Genomic DNA, 19,717 nt, shown 5'->3' with positions numbered 1-19,717 from the left:
TGTGAAGGAGCCTTTCTGCCCCAAAAGGGGCAGAAAGGAGGACATGAGGCCAACAGTCTTTTTTGCTCATCACTTGTCTTGTCCCAAGGCTCAAGAGCCATCCATCTGTTTATTTGACCATTAATTGAGCTCTTGCCATGGGTCAGATTCTGACCCAGAGATACAAAGCTAATAGGACATGGCCCCAGGAGGAAAAGGATGTGTAAGAACTCCTGTGACAGAGGAAAGAGGTAAAGAAAAACGGATGCTTTTGGCTGAAGCACAGAGGCCCGAAACACCCCTATCTGCATATTCAGGGAAATGTTGCTTAGTTCCAAGTGGTTGGAACATAAAGCAAGGAAGCAGCAGGGACCCTAACTCAAAAGCTAGGCTTTGCCAGATCATCCAAGGCCCTGTGTGCCAAGCCAAAGAGGTAAGACATCAACTCTGAAGGCCCTTACCGTCCCCACATATTCCCTTCTGACCATTTTACAAGGCCCAGCTCAAATACCACCTCTTCCAGAAATTTTTCTTGAACACGCTCAAAGTAATTGCTCTCTCTTCTTTGAGAACTCAAGACTTGAGTTCTTGGGCAACTTGTATGAGTCTCAGCTTCTGCATCCATATGATATATGACTAACATCACCTACCTTAAAGGGTTCTTATGAGGGTTAAGTGAGATAATATTTATAAAGTGTTAAGTAGCAGTTTTTAGTACACAGAAGGTGCTTAAATACAGTTTATGGTTACCTCCACTTCTTACGATACACAGTACTTCTTTTCTTTTCTTTTAATAAATTTAGTTATTTATTTATTTATTTTTGGCTGCGTTGGGTCTTCGTTGCTGTGCGCGGGCTTTCTCTAGTTGCGGCGAGCGGGGGCTACTCTTCATTGCGGTGCACGGGCTTCTCACTGTGGTGGCTTCTCTTGTTGCAGAGCACGGGCTCTAGGTGTGCCGGCTTCAGTAGTTGTAGCACGTGGGCTCAGTAGTTGTGGCGCACGGGCCTAGTTGCTCTGCGGCATGTGGGATCTTCCCGGACCAGGGCTCGAACCCGTGTCCCCTGCATTGGCAGGCGGATTCTTAACCACTGCGCCACCAGGGAAGTCCCCACAGTACTTCTGGATATTAAAAAGATGTCTTGGCTTCTACTCCTCTGGAGATTTCCAGAAGTAGGACAACTCATATTTTCCCTGCAAGCTTCCAAAGCGAAGAGGACTGACTCCCCTCTCCTCTCACTGACATAGCCTCCCCACATCCAAACTTCCAGACTCCAGGGGTTCCCCAAAGATCCAAGAGGAATCTGAGACAAGATGAGTTAGCTGACAGAGGAGGAAGCTATAGGCTGGCTGGAACACAAATAGCACAGAGGAGAGTAATCAGCAGAAACCTAGAGAAGGGAAAGTGGGCCAGAGACCAGGACTCTGAGGGCTGCAGGGTTCAAGCCTTTTGGTAACCCTAGACCCGAGAAGAGGCCTAGAAGGAGGAGTTCTTCCATCTGCAGTCCTGATGTGAGAATCCCCACTATCAGACGTGGTTGTTCAAGCAGCTTCTCCACTTCCTGTCAGATCAGCCAGCTGGACAGGACTGCTGTGTAACTGCTGGTCCTTCCTCCCGCTCTGCCCGGGGCTACCGAGCCAGAGGCAGGGAAAGTGATGCCACCTTTTCTAGGAGTTCTTGTAAACAGATCAAGAACACTAAATTTTGTTTTTTTTAAACTTTGTCTGAGTCCGCATAAAGGTTTTTTTTTTTTTTTTTTTTTTACTTTAATGGCATGAAGTCCAGGTTCCGAAGACGGATGCATTTTAAAGCGAAAAGTCCCCCATGAGCTCTTTCTCCTTTTCCTGCAGCCTAGTAAAGCTGTTTCTCCTCCCTTGGCAAGGAGCTTGGGGCCAGGAGGGAGTAGCTCCCCTTTGAATGCTGCCTGAAGCAGCCAGTGTCTGGACTGCTCAACCGGACATTAGGTTTATTTATTTGTTAATAATCCCCCCACCCCAACTTCAGGAAGCAGGTGCCAAGGCTCCTCAGGGAAAATGGGGTTCCAACTCTTTCTTCTGATCGTGACCAAACATCATGCCATTTCACCTCACGCAGAAGCCCGAGAGGTCCCGACAAGCCAGTGGGTCAGCTCTTCACCAAGCCACTTTTGGTCCTCCAAAGGCCACCCATTTTAGTAACTAAATCATCTGGTAACCTTCCCTAGGGGCTTCAAAAGCAATAGTCCCCTCTCTCATTTCAGCCATTAACCTCTCCTACAAGAGACCACCTTTCTCAGAATTCCTTTCTAGGCAGGCAGCACCCTACATCGCATGCATCTGCCAACACAGCCCAGGCAAGCTGAGTGCAAGGCTCCAACCCCCTTTCAGCCCCTCTCCCCTCTGGCTCGCGAGCCCCCAGCCCCCACAGACTCAACAGGGGTGACATTTACTTTCCAAAGTTACAGATTAAACGAGTACACGCTCCCCCTACCTCTGAGTTATTTCTCAGCTGAGTGAGACAGCCACGTGGGTCAGCCCTCCCTGGACAAAAGAAGGAATACAAATGTTCCGGGCCCTTTGGCAGAGCTGATAAACGTCTGCAAACCTAGAAGCCAGAAGTGCCCTCCCCCAAGGTAGGCAAGGAACGCCTGCCGGGAACATGTACCTTGGAAATAAGTTCATCATGATTGGCCAAGTGGGCTCTGCAGTGAATGCAGCTGTAGGTCCGGTGGCAAGAGGGCAGATATGCCTGGAAGGTCTTGGATCTTGTCATCTTCACCATTGGCGCTGCTGAGTGTGGGGTGAACTCTGGGGTGGCCCACGAGGCACTCCCACAGGATGGGTCGCACGGGAAACACCGGAAGACACAGGTAAAGGCCGTGGTTTGGCAGGGGGTGGGTGTGGGGCAGGCTCCACACACTGGTGATGTCTTCAGAGGAAGGACCCTCAAGCAGAGGTCTAGGGCTGGTTCTCAGCAGCCTGCAGTGCCAAGATAAGGAATATCATTAGCTGATGGAGCTGGGCTTCCTGTAAGGCCAGTACAGTAGAGTCCAACTGCCACCCGAGAGAGGGCAACGTTTACAGGATAAAATGACCCCCCTTCTCTGTTCTTACACTGTGCCAAGATGCCCTGTGAACAAGAAAGAAACCAATGGAGATCCCAACATTGCTGCAGTTCTAGAGTCGGAGGTTCAGTATCAACTCAGGGCTCTCAGGAGTTACCCTACCAACATCCAGCAAACCTGCATGATCACCATTCCTAGGGAGCCCTAGAAAAGGCCAGGCTTAAAGATATGCTACCTCCAACCCCAGGGAGAGGACTCCTAAGGGTACCCTTCTCCTGATCCAACCAAGATAAATGGCTTAAAAAGTTTAGTCTCTAGAGATTTGCTACATCAACAATCACCAGTGGATTTCTCATCCATTTCCGGATGCCAGGAGTCCTCCAGCACTCGAAACCACCATCTGAAGAGGCAACAAACCCCACACCACCTTTCGCTTATGAACTAAGCATGGGATACAAAGGATCAAGTTCCCAACCAGCAGGATCCCTCGCGGCTAGCCAGTACTTCTAGGAGAAGTGACTCTGTTTGTAATACCTTGCCCAGAAGTAGATGCTCAGCACGTTTTTTTAAAGCAAGTAAATTAATGAAACTAATGGTATAATCAGGATCCTGCATCTAAAATTCTCAACGACAGTGAATCTGACCAGAATTTCTCTTCAACTCTCAAATTTTCCATTACTCATCCCACAGTACCAAGCATTTTTCCTTCCATAGCCTCAGCTTTTTTATTCTAATGGGAAAGAAGGACACTGAGATAGAGGGGTGGCTCCTAGGGCCACCTAGGGTATGTCCAAGTAAAGGTCTGAGGGCAAAACCCCAAGGTCTGAGATCCACTCTGCTTCTCTGTGGCTCACATACCTGAGGCTTCTGGACCTACCTATTCCCTGGGCTTCACTAACGGGGGTGGTGTTCCCGCTTGCCTACCTCCCAGGAGAGCCAGAGTGTTAATTAACGCCTGCGTCATGCTTTGAAGATAAAATTATTTAGAGAGACAGGGGAGGAAGACAAACAAAATCAGATCTTCCTTGCTGGATTCTGCCTGGGATCCATCTGGATGTTTGGAGAAAGCCCACAAATCATAGTCCTCTTTTTCCTCTGAACCTCACTGGAACCAAATCTTCAGCAGGGAAGCTGCCTTCTTCCCCGACATCCTTCCCACCATAATGTCACTGAAAGCCACTATACCCCTGGGACTCTGCATAGCTTCCTGAGTGGCCAACACCACTGGCCAGCACTAGGCTGAAGGACAGCAGTGGTCATTATCCTTTACCCTGCATGTCCCTTGAGGAGCTGAGCCAAGCAAGCTCCACATCCGGGGTGACCAATTACACAAGATGTCCAACTGTTGAAGGGATTCTGACCTACAGGGGCCCAGGCATAATGTCTTCCCTGCTCGGTCTCCCACCGCTAATTTTTTTGTTTTTAAATAACTTTCTTTTTTTAATTAATTAATTAATTTATTTATTTATTTATTTTTAACTTTTTTTTTGAAATTCACGTTCTTTTATTTATTTATTTATTTATTTATGGCTGTGCTGGGTTTTCGTTTCTGTGCGAGGGCTTTCTCTAGTTGCGGCGAGTGGGGGCCACTCTTCATCGCGGTGCGCGGGCCTCTCACTATCGCGGCCTCTCTTGTTGCGGAGCACAGGCTCCAGACGCGCAGGCTCAGTAGTTGTGGTGCACGGGCCTAGTCGCTCCGCGGCATGTGGGATCTTCCCAGACCAGGGCTCGAACCCGTGTCCCCTGCATTGGCAGGCAGATTCTCAACCACTGCGCCACCAGGGAAGCCCTCCCACTGCTAATTTTAAAGATGAGTAATCAGATTAAACTGAACATCACAGAAATACTTCAAGAATATGGGGGTGAGAATTAATCTCCCCAGCTTTGCCTCGGAGTTAGGACTGGCCATAACAAGAGATAACACGACCCCTTGGATCAGAACCCCTGCGTCTCACCCAGGCATAGTGGAAGTGGAAGAAGTGGAAGGTGAGTGGTCAAAACCAAAGCCCATGGTAGACCAAAGTTGTTGGGTGTTGAAGTGTAACAGGTGGTAGAAAGAGCTAAATACCCGACTTGGGGTTTCCTGAAATATCCTTGAACCTTCCAATACTCCTGTTCCACTCTCAGGAAGGACAGTATTTCCCGGAAAGGAAGGGGTGATAGGTCAGGGGAGTAAGGAACAGGAAAGACGGAGGCAGGGGAAGCGAGCGGGAGGCTTGCCCCAGGCCAGCCACTTCTGAAGTCCACAGCCTCAGCCGCCCGGTGGGGAGCAGGAGGAACGCTGGCCCCGTTCGCCTTATACAAACACTGAAGGAAGGAAAGGAAACAATGAGCCCTGGCTGCCAGTCTGGGTTTATAGAGCAGCCACAGAGTCTGTTTTCTTACACATGCAGACGGCTTCTAAGTTATGCCTTTCCCCAGAGTAGAATTATTTCTTTTCTCACTTCTCTTCTGCAGGAAACCCAAAAAAAGTTCACCGGCAGGGGTTTCTGGTTATGCTCAGCTTCAAATGTGAATCTCAAAACTTATTCATAGCTACCTTTGGAGAAATCAGCATTCATAGTGTGCATTAAATGTGAGTATGTCACATACAAACACATTCATTGCACACCACAGCTCAGAACTTAAAAAGAGAAAAAGAGACCATGCAAGCAACATTCCAGGCTGCCTGGTGCTAGAAAAGCCCCAGACAGCCTAGGCTGCAGGCCTTGGACTTTGCTCTGTGGTCATTCTGCTCTTCTCACTCTTTCCTAGGAATTGACAGGCACCCACAAAAGTGACTCCTTACCCAAGAAGGAAGAAAAGAAAAAGTGGCTTGCTGAAATATGAATCTTGTTCCACTGGTACAGGGCAATCAAGAAGGAATGAGAGAGGGAAAGTGGAAAGCAAAGTGAAGGAGGATCAAGAGGGGCTCCTTGTGCCTGAGAATAAAGGAGAGAACAGGCTGAGTGAGAGAAAAAAGGTGAGAGCTAGGGACCGAAAAGTAATCACCTATTACTGTCTTCTTCCCTCTTAAGCGAAAATATTAAAAGCTGCTTCTTTAAAAAGAAGTCTGTTTGTAAAAAGGAAGTAAAAAAGAAGTCAGTTTTTAGGAAGGAAGATGAAACAGATTTTTTTTTTTTTTTTAATGGAAGAAATTAAGGGTATGGGGCTGTAGAACTCACCACATTCTAATTTTTGGACTCTGGTACCTGTTAATGGGGCCACAGGCTCCATGGGGCTTCATGAGTCCAACCCGCTGAACATACTGTGGAGTCTAAATTGATTTCCAACAATAATCAAATGAGCTCGCTTTTTTAAAGCCTCAGGGCACGTGTACAAATTAAACACCATTTTAAATGAAGTAATAATCCATCACAGTGGAAATTAAAGGAAGATTTGCTACCACCTCCAGCTGGCTCCCGCTGGGCAGCATGGAAAGCAAAGATGTGAACTATTATGATTAAAAACAAAGACCTTAGATACACCACTCTGAGAGCCAAACGCATAGGGAGCGCACAGCAAACCTGGCCGTCCCACCTCACGGACTGGCCTTTTCCACAAGGAGCCACAAGTGCAGGTGGAACTCAAAACAGAACCTTCTGAGTGTCCCCAGGATGGAGGGGTAGGAGGTACGAATTCCTCAGATAAGTCAGGAAGGAACTGGAAAAATGATGTGGGAACAAGATTGTACCGCCACACACAGAGCCACAGAAACCGAGAAGGCAGAACTCGCCAGGGGAAGTGACACCTCCAGCCACAGGACAGGACCACCCCTAGATGTGCCTCAGTGTTGCTGTTTTTGTGGGGTGTATTGGAGGAGGGTAGGTAAAGACTGTCTGGAAAAGAAGTGGGCTCTGGAATCAGAAGCCAGTTCTACTCCGTTCTAGCTGAGTGACTTTGGCAGGTTATTCAACCACCCTCAGCTTCCCCAGTTCTAATAAGACCAACATACACAGGGTTATGAGGATTAAATGAGATTGATGTAAGTACAGACACAGTGCTGGCACACAAAACACACCAAAATTGTAGCTATTATTATTTTTAGTGGTTAATGAAGTTTTAAAAATATATGTTGCTACTTAAAAAGACAAGAAAAAGAAAAAGGAGGCCGAAGAGTTCAGAGACATACATAGTTTTCCTGCCACTTCCATTAGGACTCTCTAGCTTGTCTTCAAGCAAGGTAGATGGTACTGTTGGGAGGACATTCCTCTAAACCTAGAATTCTCCTCTCAAGGTAAGACAGGGTGGTGATGACACTGGAGGAACCATAGGAGTATCCCCCTAAGAGGCGGCTTCCCCAGTGGCCATGCTCCCAAAGGCCCTAAAGCACTGCCAGGAACACAGCGTCTCTGATTCACACAGCCCCGGCAGGCCCCTGAGCCTCCTTTCCCCCTTAAATCCACCCTCTGCATTTCAGCCAGTGTTATGTATTTAAAAAGCAGATCTCACAAACAATAAATGCTGGAGAGGGTGTGGAGAAAAGGGAACCCTCATACACTGTTGGTGGGAATGTAAACTGATACAGCCACTATGGAGAACAGTATGGAGGTTCCTTAAAAAGCTAAAAATAGAATTACTATACGACCCAGCAATCCCACTACTGGGCACATACCCTGAGAAAACCGTAATTCAAAAAGAGTCATGTACCACAATGTTCATTGCAGCTCTATTTACAATAGCCAGGACATGGAAGCAACCTAAGTGTCCATCGACAGATGAATGGAGAAAGAAGATGTGGCACATATATACAATGGAATATTAGCCATAAAAAGAAATGAAATTGAGTTATTTGTAGTGAGGTGGATGCCCTAGAGTCTGTCATACAGGGTGAAGTAAGTCAGAAAGAGAAAAACAAATACGCGTATGCTAACACATATATATGGAATCTAAGAAAAAAAAAAAGGTCATGAAGAACCTAGGGGCAGGACAGGAATAAAGACGCAGACGTAGAGAATGGACTTGAGGACACAGGGAGGGGGAAGGGTAAGCTGGGACGAAGTGAGAGAGTGGCATGGACATATATACACTACCAAATGTAAAACAGATAGCTAGTGGGAAACAGCTGCATAGCGCAGGGAGATCAGCTTGGTGTTTTGTGACCACCTAGAGGGGTGGGATAGGGAGGGTGGGAGGGAGACGCAAGAGGGAGGAGTTAGGGGGATATACGTATATGTATAGCTGATTCACTTTGTTATAAAGCAGAAACTAACACACCATTGTAAAGCAATTATACTCCAATAAAAACGTAAGAAAGAAAGAAAGAAAGAAAAGAAAGAAAGAAAGAAAGAAAGAAAGAAAGGAAGGAAGGAAGGAAGAAAGAGAAAGAAAGAAAGGAAGGAAGAAAGAAAGAGAAAGAAAGAAAGAAAGAAAGAAAGGGAAAGAAAGAAAGAAAGAAAGAAAGAAAGAAAGAAAGAAAGAAAGAAAGAAAGAAAGAAAGAAAGAAAACTAAAGGAGGAGGGGGAAAAAAAAAAAGCAGATCTCACCACGTCATCATTTTCATATCCTTCAGAAAGGCAATACGGGACAGTGGGTAAGCAGATGGGTTCTGGATATTTAACTAAAGAAAACAAAAACACTAATTCAAAAAGATCTATGTACCTCTATGTTCATTGCAACACTATTTACAATAGCCAAGACATGGAAGCAATGTAAGTGTCCATTGATAGATGAATAGGAATGTGGTGTATGTATGTATATATATATATATATATATAATGGAATATTACTCAGCCATAGATACAAATGAAATCTTGCCACTTGCAGCTACACAGTTGGACCTGGAGGGTACTGTGCAAGGTAAAATAAGTCAGAGAAAAACAAATACCATATGATTTCACTTACATGTCTAAAGAACAAAGCAAATAAACCAACATAATAAAACAGAGTCATAGATACAGAGAACAAACTGGTGGTTGCCAGAGAGGAGAGGAGTGGGGGGACAAATGAAATAGGTGAGGTACAAACTTCCAGCTATAAATGTCATGAGGATGAAATGTACACATAGGGAATACAGTCAACAATACTGTAATTACTTTGTATGGTGACGGATGGTAACAGGTCTTATTGTGGTGATCATTTCACAATGTATAAACATATTGAATCACTATGTTGTACACAGGAAATTAATATAATATTGTACGTTAACTATAACTCAATTTTTTAAAAAAGACAGGTTCTGAAATCAGACTCCGAGGGTTTCAAATCTCAGTTCTATAATTTTCTAGCCGTGTGACCTTGAACAACTTACTTAACCTCTCTGGACCTTGCTCTCCTCATCAAAACCTAGGAACACTAATATTGACCTCATAAGGCTCTTGTGAGAATTAACTAAGCTAATACATATACAGTACTCAGCATATGCACCTGGCATGTAGTAAGCACACAATAAATTCCAAGTGTGTATTATTGCTGCCAACCATTGACATCCATGAATGGCTTCAGATTCATCTCTCATACTCTATATACTCCATTTTTCGAACTGACATTTAAGGGTCTATTGTGTGTCAGGAACAGTCTCCTAAGTGTTCAGATTTGCCAAACAAACTCTCTGTAGTTCCCCCGAATACACCACACCTGTATTTCACCCTTCCATGGTTTTGTTGATGCCATTCCCTCCATCTGACATATCCTTCCCACCTCCTCACCAGGCCCTTACTTGTCCATTAAGACTCAGCTCAAATATCCCCTCAGCATTGGACTTACTGACTCATCCTCTGTGCTCACCTCCATCTTAACATTTACCCTATTGAAACTGAAATTATTCTTTTCTGCCTCTGTATCCTCTACTAGAGGTAAGTGCCAAGAGTAGGGACCACATTTTAGTTGTTTCTGTACCCCCTGAACTCGGCAGCACAGAGCACACAACAGTGGCCACTGTTGGACTGAACTACCCCTGCTTCCCCTTGGGCTGCTGACTAGACCAGTCTACTCATCCATGTGGGTAGCACAAATGACTGAGGCTCCTTCCTTCCCCCTGCCAGTAACGAGGCAAGACACAGAATGACTCTGGCCCCATGGAACCCTATTCTCCCCGATAGCCCCCACTCAGATCCTGTGCTGAGATGCCCATAACTACAGTTCTTCTAGGCAACAGAAGATTTTTTTAAGTCCTGGATGTTAATCAAAGGCCTGTCATTGGCATCCATGCCCATTTTTCACACTCACAGGGTCTAGGTTAAAATATACTATAGTAAATATTTATATATATAGATATACATACATACACATATATATATCTGTTGAGGTAACAGCTTAACCATTTTCCAGCTTTCTCCATCTCTTACTTATTGTAGCAACTCTTAGAAAGCCTGAAGAGGACTTTATGCTGACTTTAAGGACAGGAGAGTAGGAGCATGACTGAGTAGTCTGTTCCAGAAGCAAAGAGAGAAGCCCTGATTGGAGGCAATAAATAGGTGGCAGTGGAAAGGGGGTAGGTAAGCCATTTCTGGGACTGGAGACAGAAAAAAACAAAGGGACAGAATGGCTGTGGAAAGCCCCTATCCCAAGAGGGTAGTCCTCCTTCCCCATTCCTAATCTCACCAAAATCCTGGACTCAGACCAGGGAGCATAGAGACCCAGTTTCCCTGGGCTGCCACAAAGAGAAGTGGGTGGTGGTGTCGTCCACTGGTGCGGAGGACAGGATTAGAGACAGATGGACTTGGATTCTGTTTTGGTTCTTCTCACTAGCTGCATCACCACTGGGCAAGTTGCCTGAAAGGGAATAACAGTGCCTACTTCATGGAGGAGACAAAAGCATCAAATGACATAAAGCAAGTGAAGCATTCGGCGTAGCACCTGGCACATCATTAGTACTCAATAACCTTGATTAGCTGTGATCATCCTTACCAGCAAGGGAGAAAAAGCGCGGGAACTGTTCCTGTTCACAAGACCCAAATGAGCAGTGCTCCTGTCTGCCAGGTTGACTCATGGTGGCTAGAGGGTTAGGCCTAAATTAATCCACTTAAAGGTATACTGTGGTTTTAGTAGGTTTTGGTGGCTTAGCTGGGGATCTGACATTATTCCAATATCATTCCAAACAACAGACCACTCCATCACTTAGTGCAGTGGAAGTTACCTCTGCAGTCTGCACTTACTCTGCTAATCCCAGGATGAGGCCACTATTGAAAACTTTACTGAAACTCCGCTATCAAAACTGCCACAATCTGATGTGCAAGACGTACTGGGAAAGCAATGCTATCACTTCATAGTTAACAACTTTATAGCTCTGGACCCAGGTGGTACTTCAAATCCATCCAGTTGATAATAAAAACCAGTTTGGATAGTCAAGAAACCACTCTCGGGCTTCCCTGGTGACACAGTGGTTAAGAATCTGCCTGCCAATGCAGGGGACACGGGTTTGAGCCCTGGTCCAGGAAGATCCCACATGCCGCGGAGCGACTAAGCCCGTGCGCCACAACTACTGAGTCTGCGCTCTTGAGCCCGCGAGCCACAACCATTGAGCCCGCATGCCACAACTACTGAAGCCCGCGCACCTAGAGCCCGAGCTCCAAAACAAGAGAAGCCACCGCAATGAGAAGCCCGCGCACCACAACGAAGAGTAGCCCCCGCTCGCCACAAGAGAAAGCCCGCGCGCGGCAACGAAGACCCAACGCAGCCAAAAATCAACAAATAAAAATAAATTAATTAATTAAAAAAAAAGAGAAACCACTCTCTTTCATAAACAAAACCAACCATTCATCTCTATGCTGGATACAGGGCCTAGTCTTGATTTCAGGGGGATTATCTGTCAGATGATAATCCTACATGATCTCTAGGATTCCTTCAGCTCCTGAAGTCCTGATTTCATGTTGTAATGATGTCTCTGCCAGCTGAACCTTGCCCCAGAACTTGTACCCATCCACCCACCTTTATTCTGTTAAGACCTTGATTTCAGCGAGGTCACAGGACCTGCCAGTCTCTCAGAGTCCACTTGGATATGGCTGGACGGTGCTTTGCAACATCTGTTAGCAAAGCAATACATTTATCACATGGTCCTTAGTTCAGCACTCTGCCTGCGAGGCCCCCATATGAGGCTTACATCTGTTAGAACATGGCATAGAGAAGAGGCACTTCCCCTTGAACATTCTGAAACTTGCATGTAATTTACTATTTATTACATAGAAGTAGCTGTTGCTAGCTGGCTAGGAAGAGATCAGATATCACTTTAGGTTGTTTCTACAATTTCAACCAAAAATGATCTGTCTGAAGATTTATTACCAAGGACACTTGGCTAAAGTTCATCAATGGCTTCCTTCTTTTTCTTATACAACTCCAAGATCCAAAAAGGATTTAAGGTGGCTTACAAAAACATAAACAATACTATACTATTAAAATAGATAAAGAAATTAGGGTAGGAGGAATAAAAGAACAAAAGGAGGGTTAGGACACAGAAATGCATGCTATTAAATTGCTTAATATTTACTGAATTTCAACTGCAAATTTGGCTTTGAGCTCCCCAGTAACCAAGGCAGGAAAGAAAATACCAGCAGTTATAAGGTTTATATTTCCTATGAAATAAAAGCATCTTGGTTGTTCAGGATACAGATTTTCTGGGAGACATTTATTTCTCCTGCGGGTGGTCACAGGAGACAATGAGCAACCCAGTGGACAGAGCCCCAGCGCACATCAGCCCTTCCCACCATGTAACCCTCTTGCAAGACTTTCTTAGAGACCCCTCCATGAAAACGGACAGCGTAATGAACACCAAAGGGCAATTCAGTAAAAGGGATTCTACATGGGGTCAAATCAGGGCAGCCCAAGGACGTGGCAGCCCAAGGACCCAGATCCTGATGGTCTGGCTGGATCCAGTGATATCAACTCTCCAGAGGAATGGAAGAGCTACAGAGCCTTCTGGCAATGCTCCATGAATATCATTTATCACAACCAGGCTTTTGAGTAACAAAAATATGGGCAGCCTCCAACATGCCAAGTCCAAACACTAATACTTTTGAATGCTAACACTATTTGGCCCTGGTGCTGCATTCAGCTCTCTCATGGGCTGTTTTTTCTCCGAAACTCTCCCTTATGGGCCTCATCTTGCCTCTCTGGGTTCTTCTGTGTCTCTGACTGAGGCTCAATCTCCCTGGCTGCTCTTCCATCCTCCTCCTCCTTCGAGGTGCTTCCACCATATGCCTAAGTGCTCCCCGCCCCCAGCATTCTCACCCATACCCAAGTCTTCTAAACATCTCTGTCTCCTGCTCCTGAACCCTGGATTCTTTTCTAAAGGGGGCCTCTTTCTGGCTCCTAGGAAGGCACTTCAAACTCCCAAAGCCAGCACCATCTTTTCCCTTCCTCCGATCCTATCCCCTTCACCCCCGTTCTGTTCCTTCCTCCTGAAGGCCCAGCTGCCCAAGCAGGAAACACCCTTTATTCTCTCTCCCTTCTATGTCACACTCCATCTGTCCCCTAGACAGTTGGTTGTGCCTCTCAATCCACCCTCCCATTGCCATCCCCAGTCACAGCCAGCACATTGTGTGAGCCCCGTCCTCTCTCATCCTGAACCTCCTAAACTGGTCTCCCTGACTCAGCTCTTACCTCTCCAGCCCATTCTAGAATTCTATTTATACAGCACAATCTGACCACATCTCTCTCATGTTTCAAAGCCTCCAGTGGTTTCCTAGCAGCCTACAGGACAAGGTCCAACCCGTTAGGTGGCACCGAGAACCTGGGCCCAATTCTCCTTATCTTCTCATCACCTTCCCACCTCACTCCAAACCTGCTTCCCCAGCTGACCAAGCTCGTTCACTAACTTTTCTCAAGTCATTTCAGCCTCCTGCAAAGCCTTAACCTGTCTTCTCTGCCCAGTAAATGCCTGCTCATCCTTTAATATCCAGCTCAAATAAGACCCTAAGCAGAGCTGGGGACCCCCTTCTTCCAGCATGCAAAAAACTATTCTCTGGAATGGCACTTTAACACACCATTGTTGTGTGTCTCCCAGACTGGAAAATTCCTGCAGTCAGAAGTCCAGTCTTTACCCGCCTTGGGTCCCCAGGACTCCTAGTATCCAGCACATTGGAGATTCTTGATAAATGTTAATTAACTGAGTAAAATGAATGACCATCACCGGCACTGTGCTGCCCTGTAAAGCTGATATTTTTAGTCTCCTTACTTTGCCACTATCCAGTACAACTTAAAATATTGAATTCTGAGCATTACATGGGACTCACACACCATTAATGCTCCACAAAGTTTGAAAACTAGCAAACTCTTATGATGTAAACTTACTTGGGCTGTCAGGTAGAGTCTGCAACTCAGGACTGTGGAGCCATATCTCCGATGGGCCACACCACAAGAACCTCTGATGGTTTTACCCAGCTGCTGTCTGATGGCAGAAATATTTCCCATTCGGTCTCACCTGGCCCTTCCCACCATTTCTGTGTGTCACCTAGGGCAGCTTCCCAAGGGACCCTGCCCAGGCTGGCAGTGGCTTCTGGACTCCTAGAGAAACCCTTCCAGGTTGATCCCCACAAACCCCCCACGGCAGTCTGAGCTGCTGTTCTAGGCAAGACTGAGCCAGGGAAAATGCAGTGGCAGACTTGGTGCAGACTAAGAGGGAAGGGGTCCCTCGATCCTGCCTCTGCTCCACATTTCAAAGAAACCAGATCCACCCTTTCCTGCAGCCCCCAGAGACTGCCGCCCTCGGCGTCAGTCCTGCATTTTGTATTTGGCCATGGTCAGACATGATAATCCTGGTTAAAACAAAGCGAATACTTTCTTTCCCTGATCTGGGACCCAAAGTGTAGCCTACAGACAAGGCTACACTTGAACTGTAATGTAAAAACAGCCATTTAGAAGATCTATCAAGAAAACAACGTCTTACAGATGTAGAGAACAAACGTATGGACACCAAGGGGGAAAACTGCGGTGGGGTGGGGATGGTGGTGTGCTGAATTGGGCAATTGGGATTGACATGTATACAGTGATGTGTATAAAATTGATGACTGATTAAAAAAAAGAAAAAGAAAAAAAAAAGAAAGAAAACAACGTCTTGAAAAGCAGAGTAAGAGATGGCCAGTCTTCAGGTTACTTCACCAGGAAACCCTCCCTTTAGCCTCCTCCAACGCCCACTAAGTCAGGTGCCCAATTCCAGAGGCATAGCACTTTTCACAGTTGTAGTTTTATTGAGATGATTATTTCATTGTCATCTGTGTCCCACACACTCAAATATCCAATATTATTTACTGACTAAATGCATGTCTTTTGGAATATGGGCACTGTGTGACCTTGATTTCTCTTTAACTGCTGCTCCCCGAGGGCACAGCTGGGGCCCCAATTAATGACAAACCATCCATCCCAAATCTGCCAATACAATTCTATTGTTCAGCTGTCAGCATGCCTTTGGCTTTCTCACTTTAATCTCCCATTTCAAATAAATCCAAAACTCTAGACTCTCACATCTGTGGCTGGGCTCCCTGCCTTTCCACGATTGGAATTTGGAAATTGAACTTAAAACTCAAGAGAAGAAAAGGGCAGAGGCACTTTCAAAAGGATGCCTGTTGTATGTCCAAAGTCCCAGCCATCACCAACCCAGAGATGGATGCATTTTGTTCTAAGAATTAAACTGTCATCTAGCGTTGCCATTTATTGAAGCAGCGGAAAAGGAATAGGGTGGGGAAGACAGACTGATTCTAGAGCAAATTTCTGGATTTCTCCTATTATGGGAATGGGAGATAGATTTTAACAAGAAAGACAGCTTCTTTTCCTTTCAGGCCTGGCACACTAAGGGGAGCCATGCACATTGCCAGTGCAGCTTTTTCATATAATTTAGAAACCTCCACAAAGCTAGTAGTTTATGGGTCAATCTTCCCACTAGATTGTGTGCCGTTCCTGACCACAGCCAGAGACCATGTCTGGTTAATCATCCATCATAGCTAGCCCAAAGCCCCACTGGCACTAAGAGCTCAGAAAGTGTTGGTTGAAGGAGGGTGGGAAAGGAGGGGAGGAGATAGGGAGAGTCATCTGAGGCCCTTCAGCAACTGTCAGTAAGCCTCCAGGACTCTACAATTTATTAATTTCGTACTATGGGCCCATAAGGGGCCAAGTACTTGCTATGCATTATCTCAATCCTCACAACAACCCAGAGAGGCAGGCATTATTATGATAACTCCTATTTGAAAGATGAGGAAAAAGCTCAAGAGAAGTTAAGCAATTTGCCCAAGGTCACTCTACTAGAAAGTACCATAACTGGGACCCTGGGAACAGCCCCCCTCAACCTCCACCCCCCAGGGGATCCTTCAACCAAGACATGACAGAGAGGGGTCTGAAGATGTGCATCCTTGGTACTTGAGTCCTCTAAAACAAGCAGAATATCTCCCAGAGGGAGAGTCTAAGTCAATTAATTACAATGCAAAACAAAGATGTCAAGTTCTCTTAAAACATCTTCAGGCTGTCAGGGTTGGCTCAATGCATCAACTTTTAATTGCAGAAACCTGAGAAAACAAATGAGGGAACGGAATAACCTGAACCAGAAGGTGGGACAACAGATTAGGCACAAGAAAAAGCTAGTTTTCAGTTCTTATCATCTCTTCATGTTAATGGGATATTTAGCTTTAAGGCTGCAGTCACATTCGGGGATACTTTTTCCCTCAAATCCTAAAGAAAACAAATTAAGAATCATGTAAGCAAAATTAACCAAAAGCCCTATCTAATTTACATTTACATAATACACATGTTTATACCATTAGCACAGCAAATGCTGAAAGAGAATTCATTTCTACTTTTATGGTCCATTTGGTGGTGGGTCACCTTAGGTAGGGACCCCCAACAGACAAAGACCAAAATGGTGATAAAAGAAGAGATAAAGGGAAAACAAATATAATGGATGACACACAGGAACATACAAACAAAAGAAAAGGAAGAGACAAAAATAGAAACTAAGGGAAAGGAGGTCAAAGGTTAAGGATGTTTAGTAGTTGGTATCTGCCAGGGAGAGCAACTACCTTAGTGATTTCCAAACCTCAGACATGTGTGGGGTGGTCTGCATTAGGAAAACCTGGGAAATTGGGGTGGGGCGGGAGTGTAAGTATTAAATTCTGATTTTATAGGCTTTTGGCTGGGCCAGGAATTCTTAAGGCAACCAGGTTTGAGAATCCCTAGGGACAGTCTCACTTTTGAGGATGCCTATTATCTATGTCAGCTAGCCTGCATCCTCCAGAGTTCTACCGTGAACGTAAGTCACAGTCCACATCTGTGGAGCGCCTCTAAACTGTAGCGATGGTAGCCCAAGCAATATCTCCTTCCTGCATCTCATATGCCTCCTGAGCATTCCTCATACATTACCTGTCATGTCATTACCTCGGTGCCTTTGCACACACTGTTTCCCCTGGCGTGTTTCTGCCTGTTTAAATCCTCTTCATTCTTCCCAGCCCCATCTCCAAAATGCCTACCCTTCTTTCTGTATCTCTGTAATGACCTTAAACTCTTTCTACCTTGTACTCTGGTTATTGACATAGATGTCTTAATCACTCCTATTTGAGGATATGCTCTTAGGGGCAGGGGCCATATTATAACTTACCTTTTTCTCCCAAAGGTCTTATTATCTGTTGAATGATGAATACCCAGGAAAAATAAAAGAAAACAAAAATAAAATAAAACAAAATAAAAGGTTGAGTTTCAACCCCAGGCCAGAGGTTCCTCTTCTCTATCTCAAAATAGGAATCAAAATTTTCCTGACTCGGGGCTTCCTTGGTGGCGCAGTGGTTGAGAATCTGCCTGCCAATGCAGGGGACACGGGTTCAAGCCCTGGTCTGAGAAGATCCCACATGCCGCTGAGCAGCTAGGCCCGTGAGCCACAACTACTGAGCCTGCGCGTCTGGAGCCTGTGCTCCGCAACAAGAGAGGCCGCGATAGTGAGAGGCCCGCGCACCGCGATGAAGAGTGGCCCCCGCTCGCCGCAACTAGAGGAAGCCCTCGCACAGAAACGAAGACCCAACACAGCCAAAAAATAAATAAATAAATAAATAATTAATTAATTAAAAACTTAAAAAAAAAACAATTTTCCTGACTCAGGCAGGATATGTTCCAAGCCTATGCTCTCTTGCCCCAGGTACTCCCACCCAGAACACCATGGGAAAACAAAACAAATCATTAGGCAGGTCAATATTTCCTATAACTACATTTCATATCAGATAGAATAAAACCACTTTCTTCTGCCCAACCAAACTCAACCACTGTTCACACCCAGCAGACCCTGTTGGAGCCTCAGTGGCATCCCTATGCCATCTGGATATCAAGCCTTCCTTTCATGGCAAGAAATAGCCAAGGGAACTCCAGACACTAGAGGCTAATTTCATTCTGAGCAGGCAATCTAATTTCACACAAAACCCACTAAGTCTGGACGTACTACATTCTCAAGACCAGGGGGGAGGGCTGACTGCCCTGTAACTCAGGAGACAGGAGAGCTCAGCGCTGCTGACCCAGCCAGGAAACAGGAATGCGAGTGGCAGTGCCACACCTCACTGGCAGGTGTTGCTTTGTCCCATCACAGAGGGAAGGTAGGCTTTGCCTAATATTGAGACGTTATGGGTTATTTATTAGAGTTTAAGTCAGGAGTTGGTACTTTTCCAGAATGTACAGGAGTAGTAAGAGCCTTGGACCTGAGAAATAAAAGATATGGTTTACAGTCTGTGCTTTGCCCAAATTAGTTCTGTCCTAAGCAAGTCCTTTTTGCCTGTTTGAACCTCAATGTTTATATCTCTAAAATGTAACACCTAAAATGGATTTTAATACCCAATCCAGCATATATCTAATTAATAGAGAGTTATAAACCATTAACTTGAAAGTAGGGAAAATAAAATTATAAGGTTAACGCTGGAAAAAATTGGGATGCAGGGCCCGACAGTTACTAAAGTCAAGCCACAAATTTGTTTCTCTGCTTCCTGGCAGCCAAAGCAAAAAAGAGAAATATGATCAGTTATATCCAATTGTCCACAAAGAAAAATCATGCCAGTTCCTTGGGAGAGGCAAAGCTTTTCCTAACACTGGGTTCTGAAAGCAATTTCTCTGATTAACTTAACAGAGACATTAAGTGAAGTTGTAGCTTAAGTCTTCAACAATATAAATTCTTATAAGAAATGTAGTAGCAAGTTATATAAACCTATTTTGGACAGCGTCCCTCCATAAAGCAAAGGGCAGGACACCCAAGTTCATCTCAGTGAAAACAATTCTGGAGGGGCTGAGCTAACATGGCCCAAGTATGCAGCTTTCAGTAGGCCCGGCTTAATTCAAGGATAAAACTAAGACCAGGTAGACAACATATTCTTCCAAACACTTCTATAAATATTATTTCTTCCACATGGATGTTTATTAAGAGTTGGGTAGCAGGGTGCAATTAGATGACTTCTAAATTCCATTCCAATTCTGATAAATCTAAGTGACATTTTTGGTCTCCATTTACTTACACTAATTTAAAATTTGGGAGTTTTCCCCCTCTTACTGCCCACTCCCAAATCAACGGATAGGGAATGCCTGCCAGTGAGAGAGGGACTCTAACTATTAATATTAGTCTTGTTATTAATAGCTAATACCAAGCGCTCATGTGCCAGGCTCTGTGTCTGGGTTCCTGTGCATTCTCTCATTTAATCTTCCCATCAATCCTGTGTGATAGTAACTATTATTAGTCCCATTTTACAAACAAGGAACAGAGATGTCGAGAATTTTAGCAAATTGTCCTAGGTCACAGAGCTAATTATTCAGATCTTTCTGGTTCCAAAGCCAAG

At 45.2% G+C, this 19,717-nt stretch overlaps 1 protein-coding gene across 4 annotated transcripts in view; it reads right to left on the bottom strand.

The window, feature by feature from the left end:
- YPEL2 (yippee like 2) overlaps positions 1–19,717 on the bottom strand; it is a 188,773-nt gene that overhangs the window by 162,364 nt on the left and 6,692 nt on the right. For 3 of the 4 annotated variants that reach the window (XM_082372105.1, XM_082372107.1, XM_082372106.1), the window contains exon 2: positions 2,621–2,934. In XM_082372105.1, coding sequence (XP_082228231.1) covers positions 2,621–2,737 — 117 coding nt within the window. In that variant the 5' untranslated portion in view covers positions 2,738–2,934. Of the gene's footprint in view, positions 1–2,620; positions 2,935–17,514; positions 17,540–19,717 lie in introns of all 4 variants that reach the window. The other variant, XM_082372104.1, reaches the window with a different exon arrangement.

Source organism: Balaenoptera borealis (assembly GCF_965194805.1).
Source record: "Balaenoptera borealis genome assembly, chromosome: 20".
Taxonomy (NCBI): Eukaryota; Metazoa; Chordata; class Mammalia; order Artiodactyla; family Balaenopteridae; genus Balaenoptera; species Balaenoptera borealis.
Note: the sequence above shows the minus strand (reverse complement) of the source record. Positions and strands in the feature narration are given on the sequence as shown.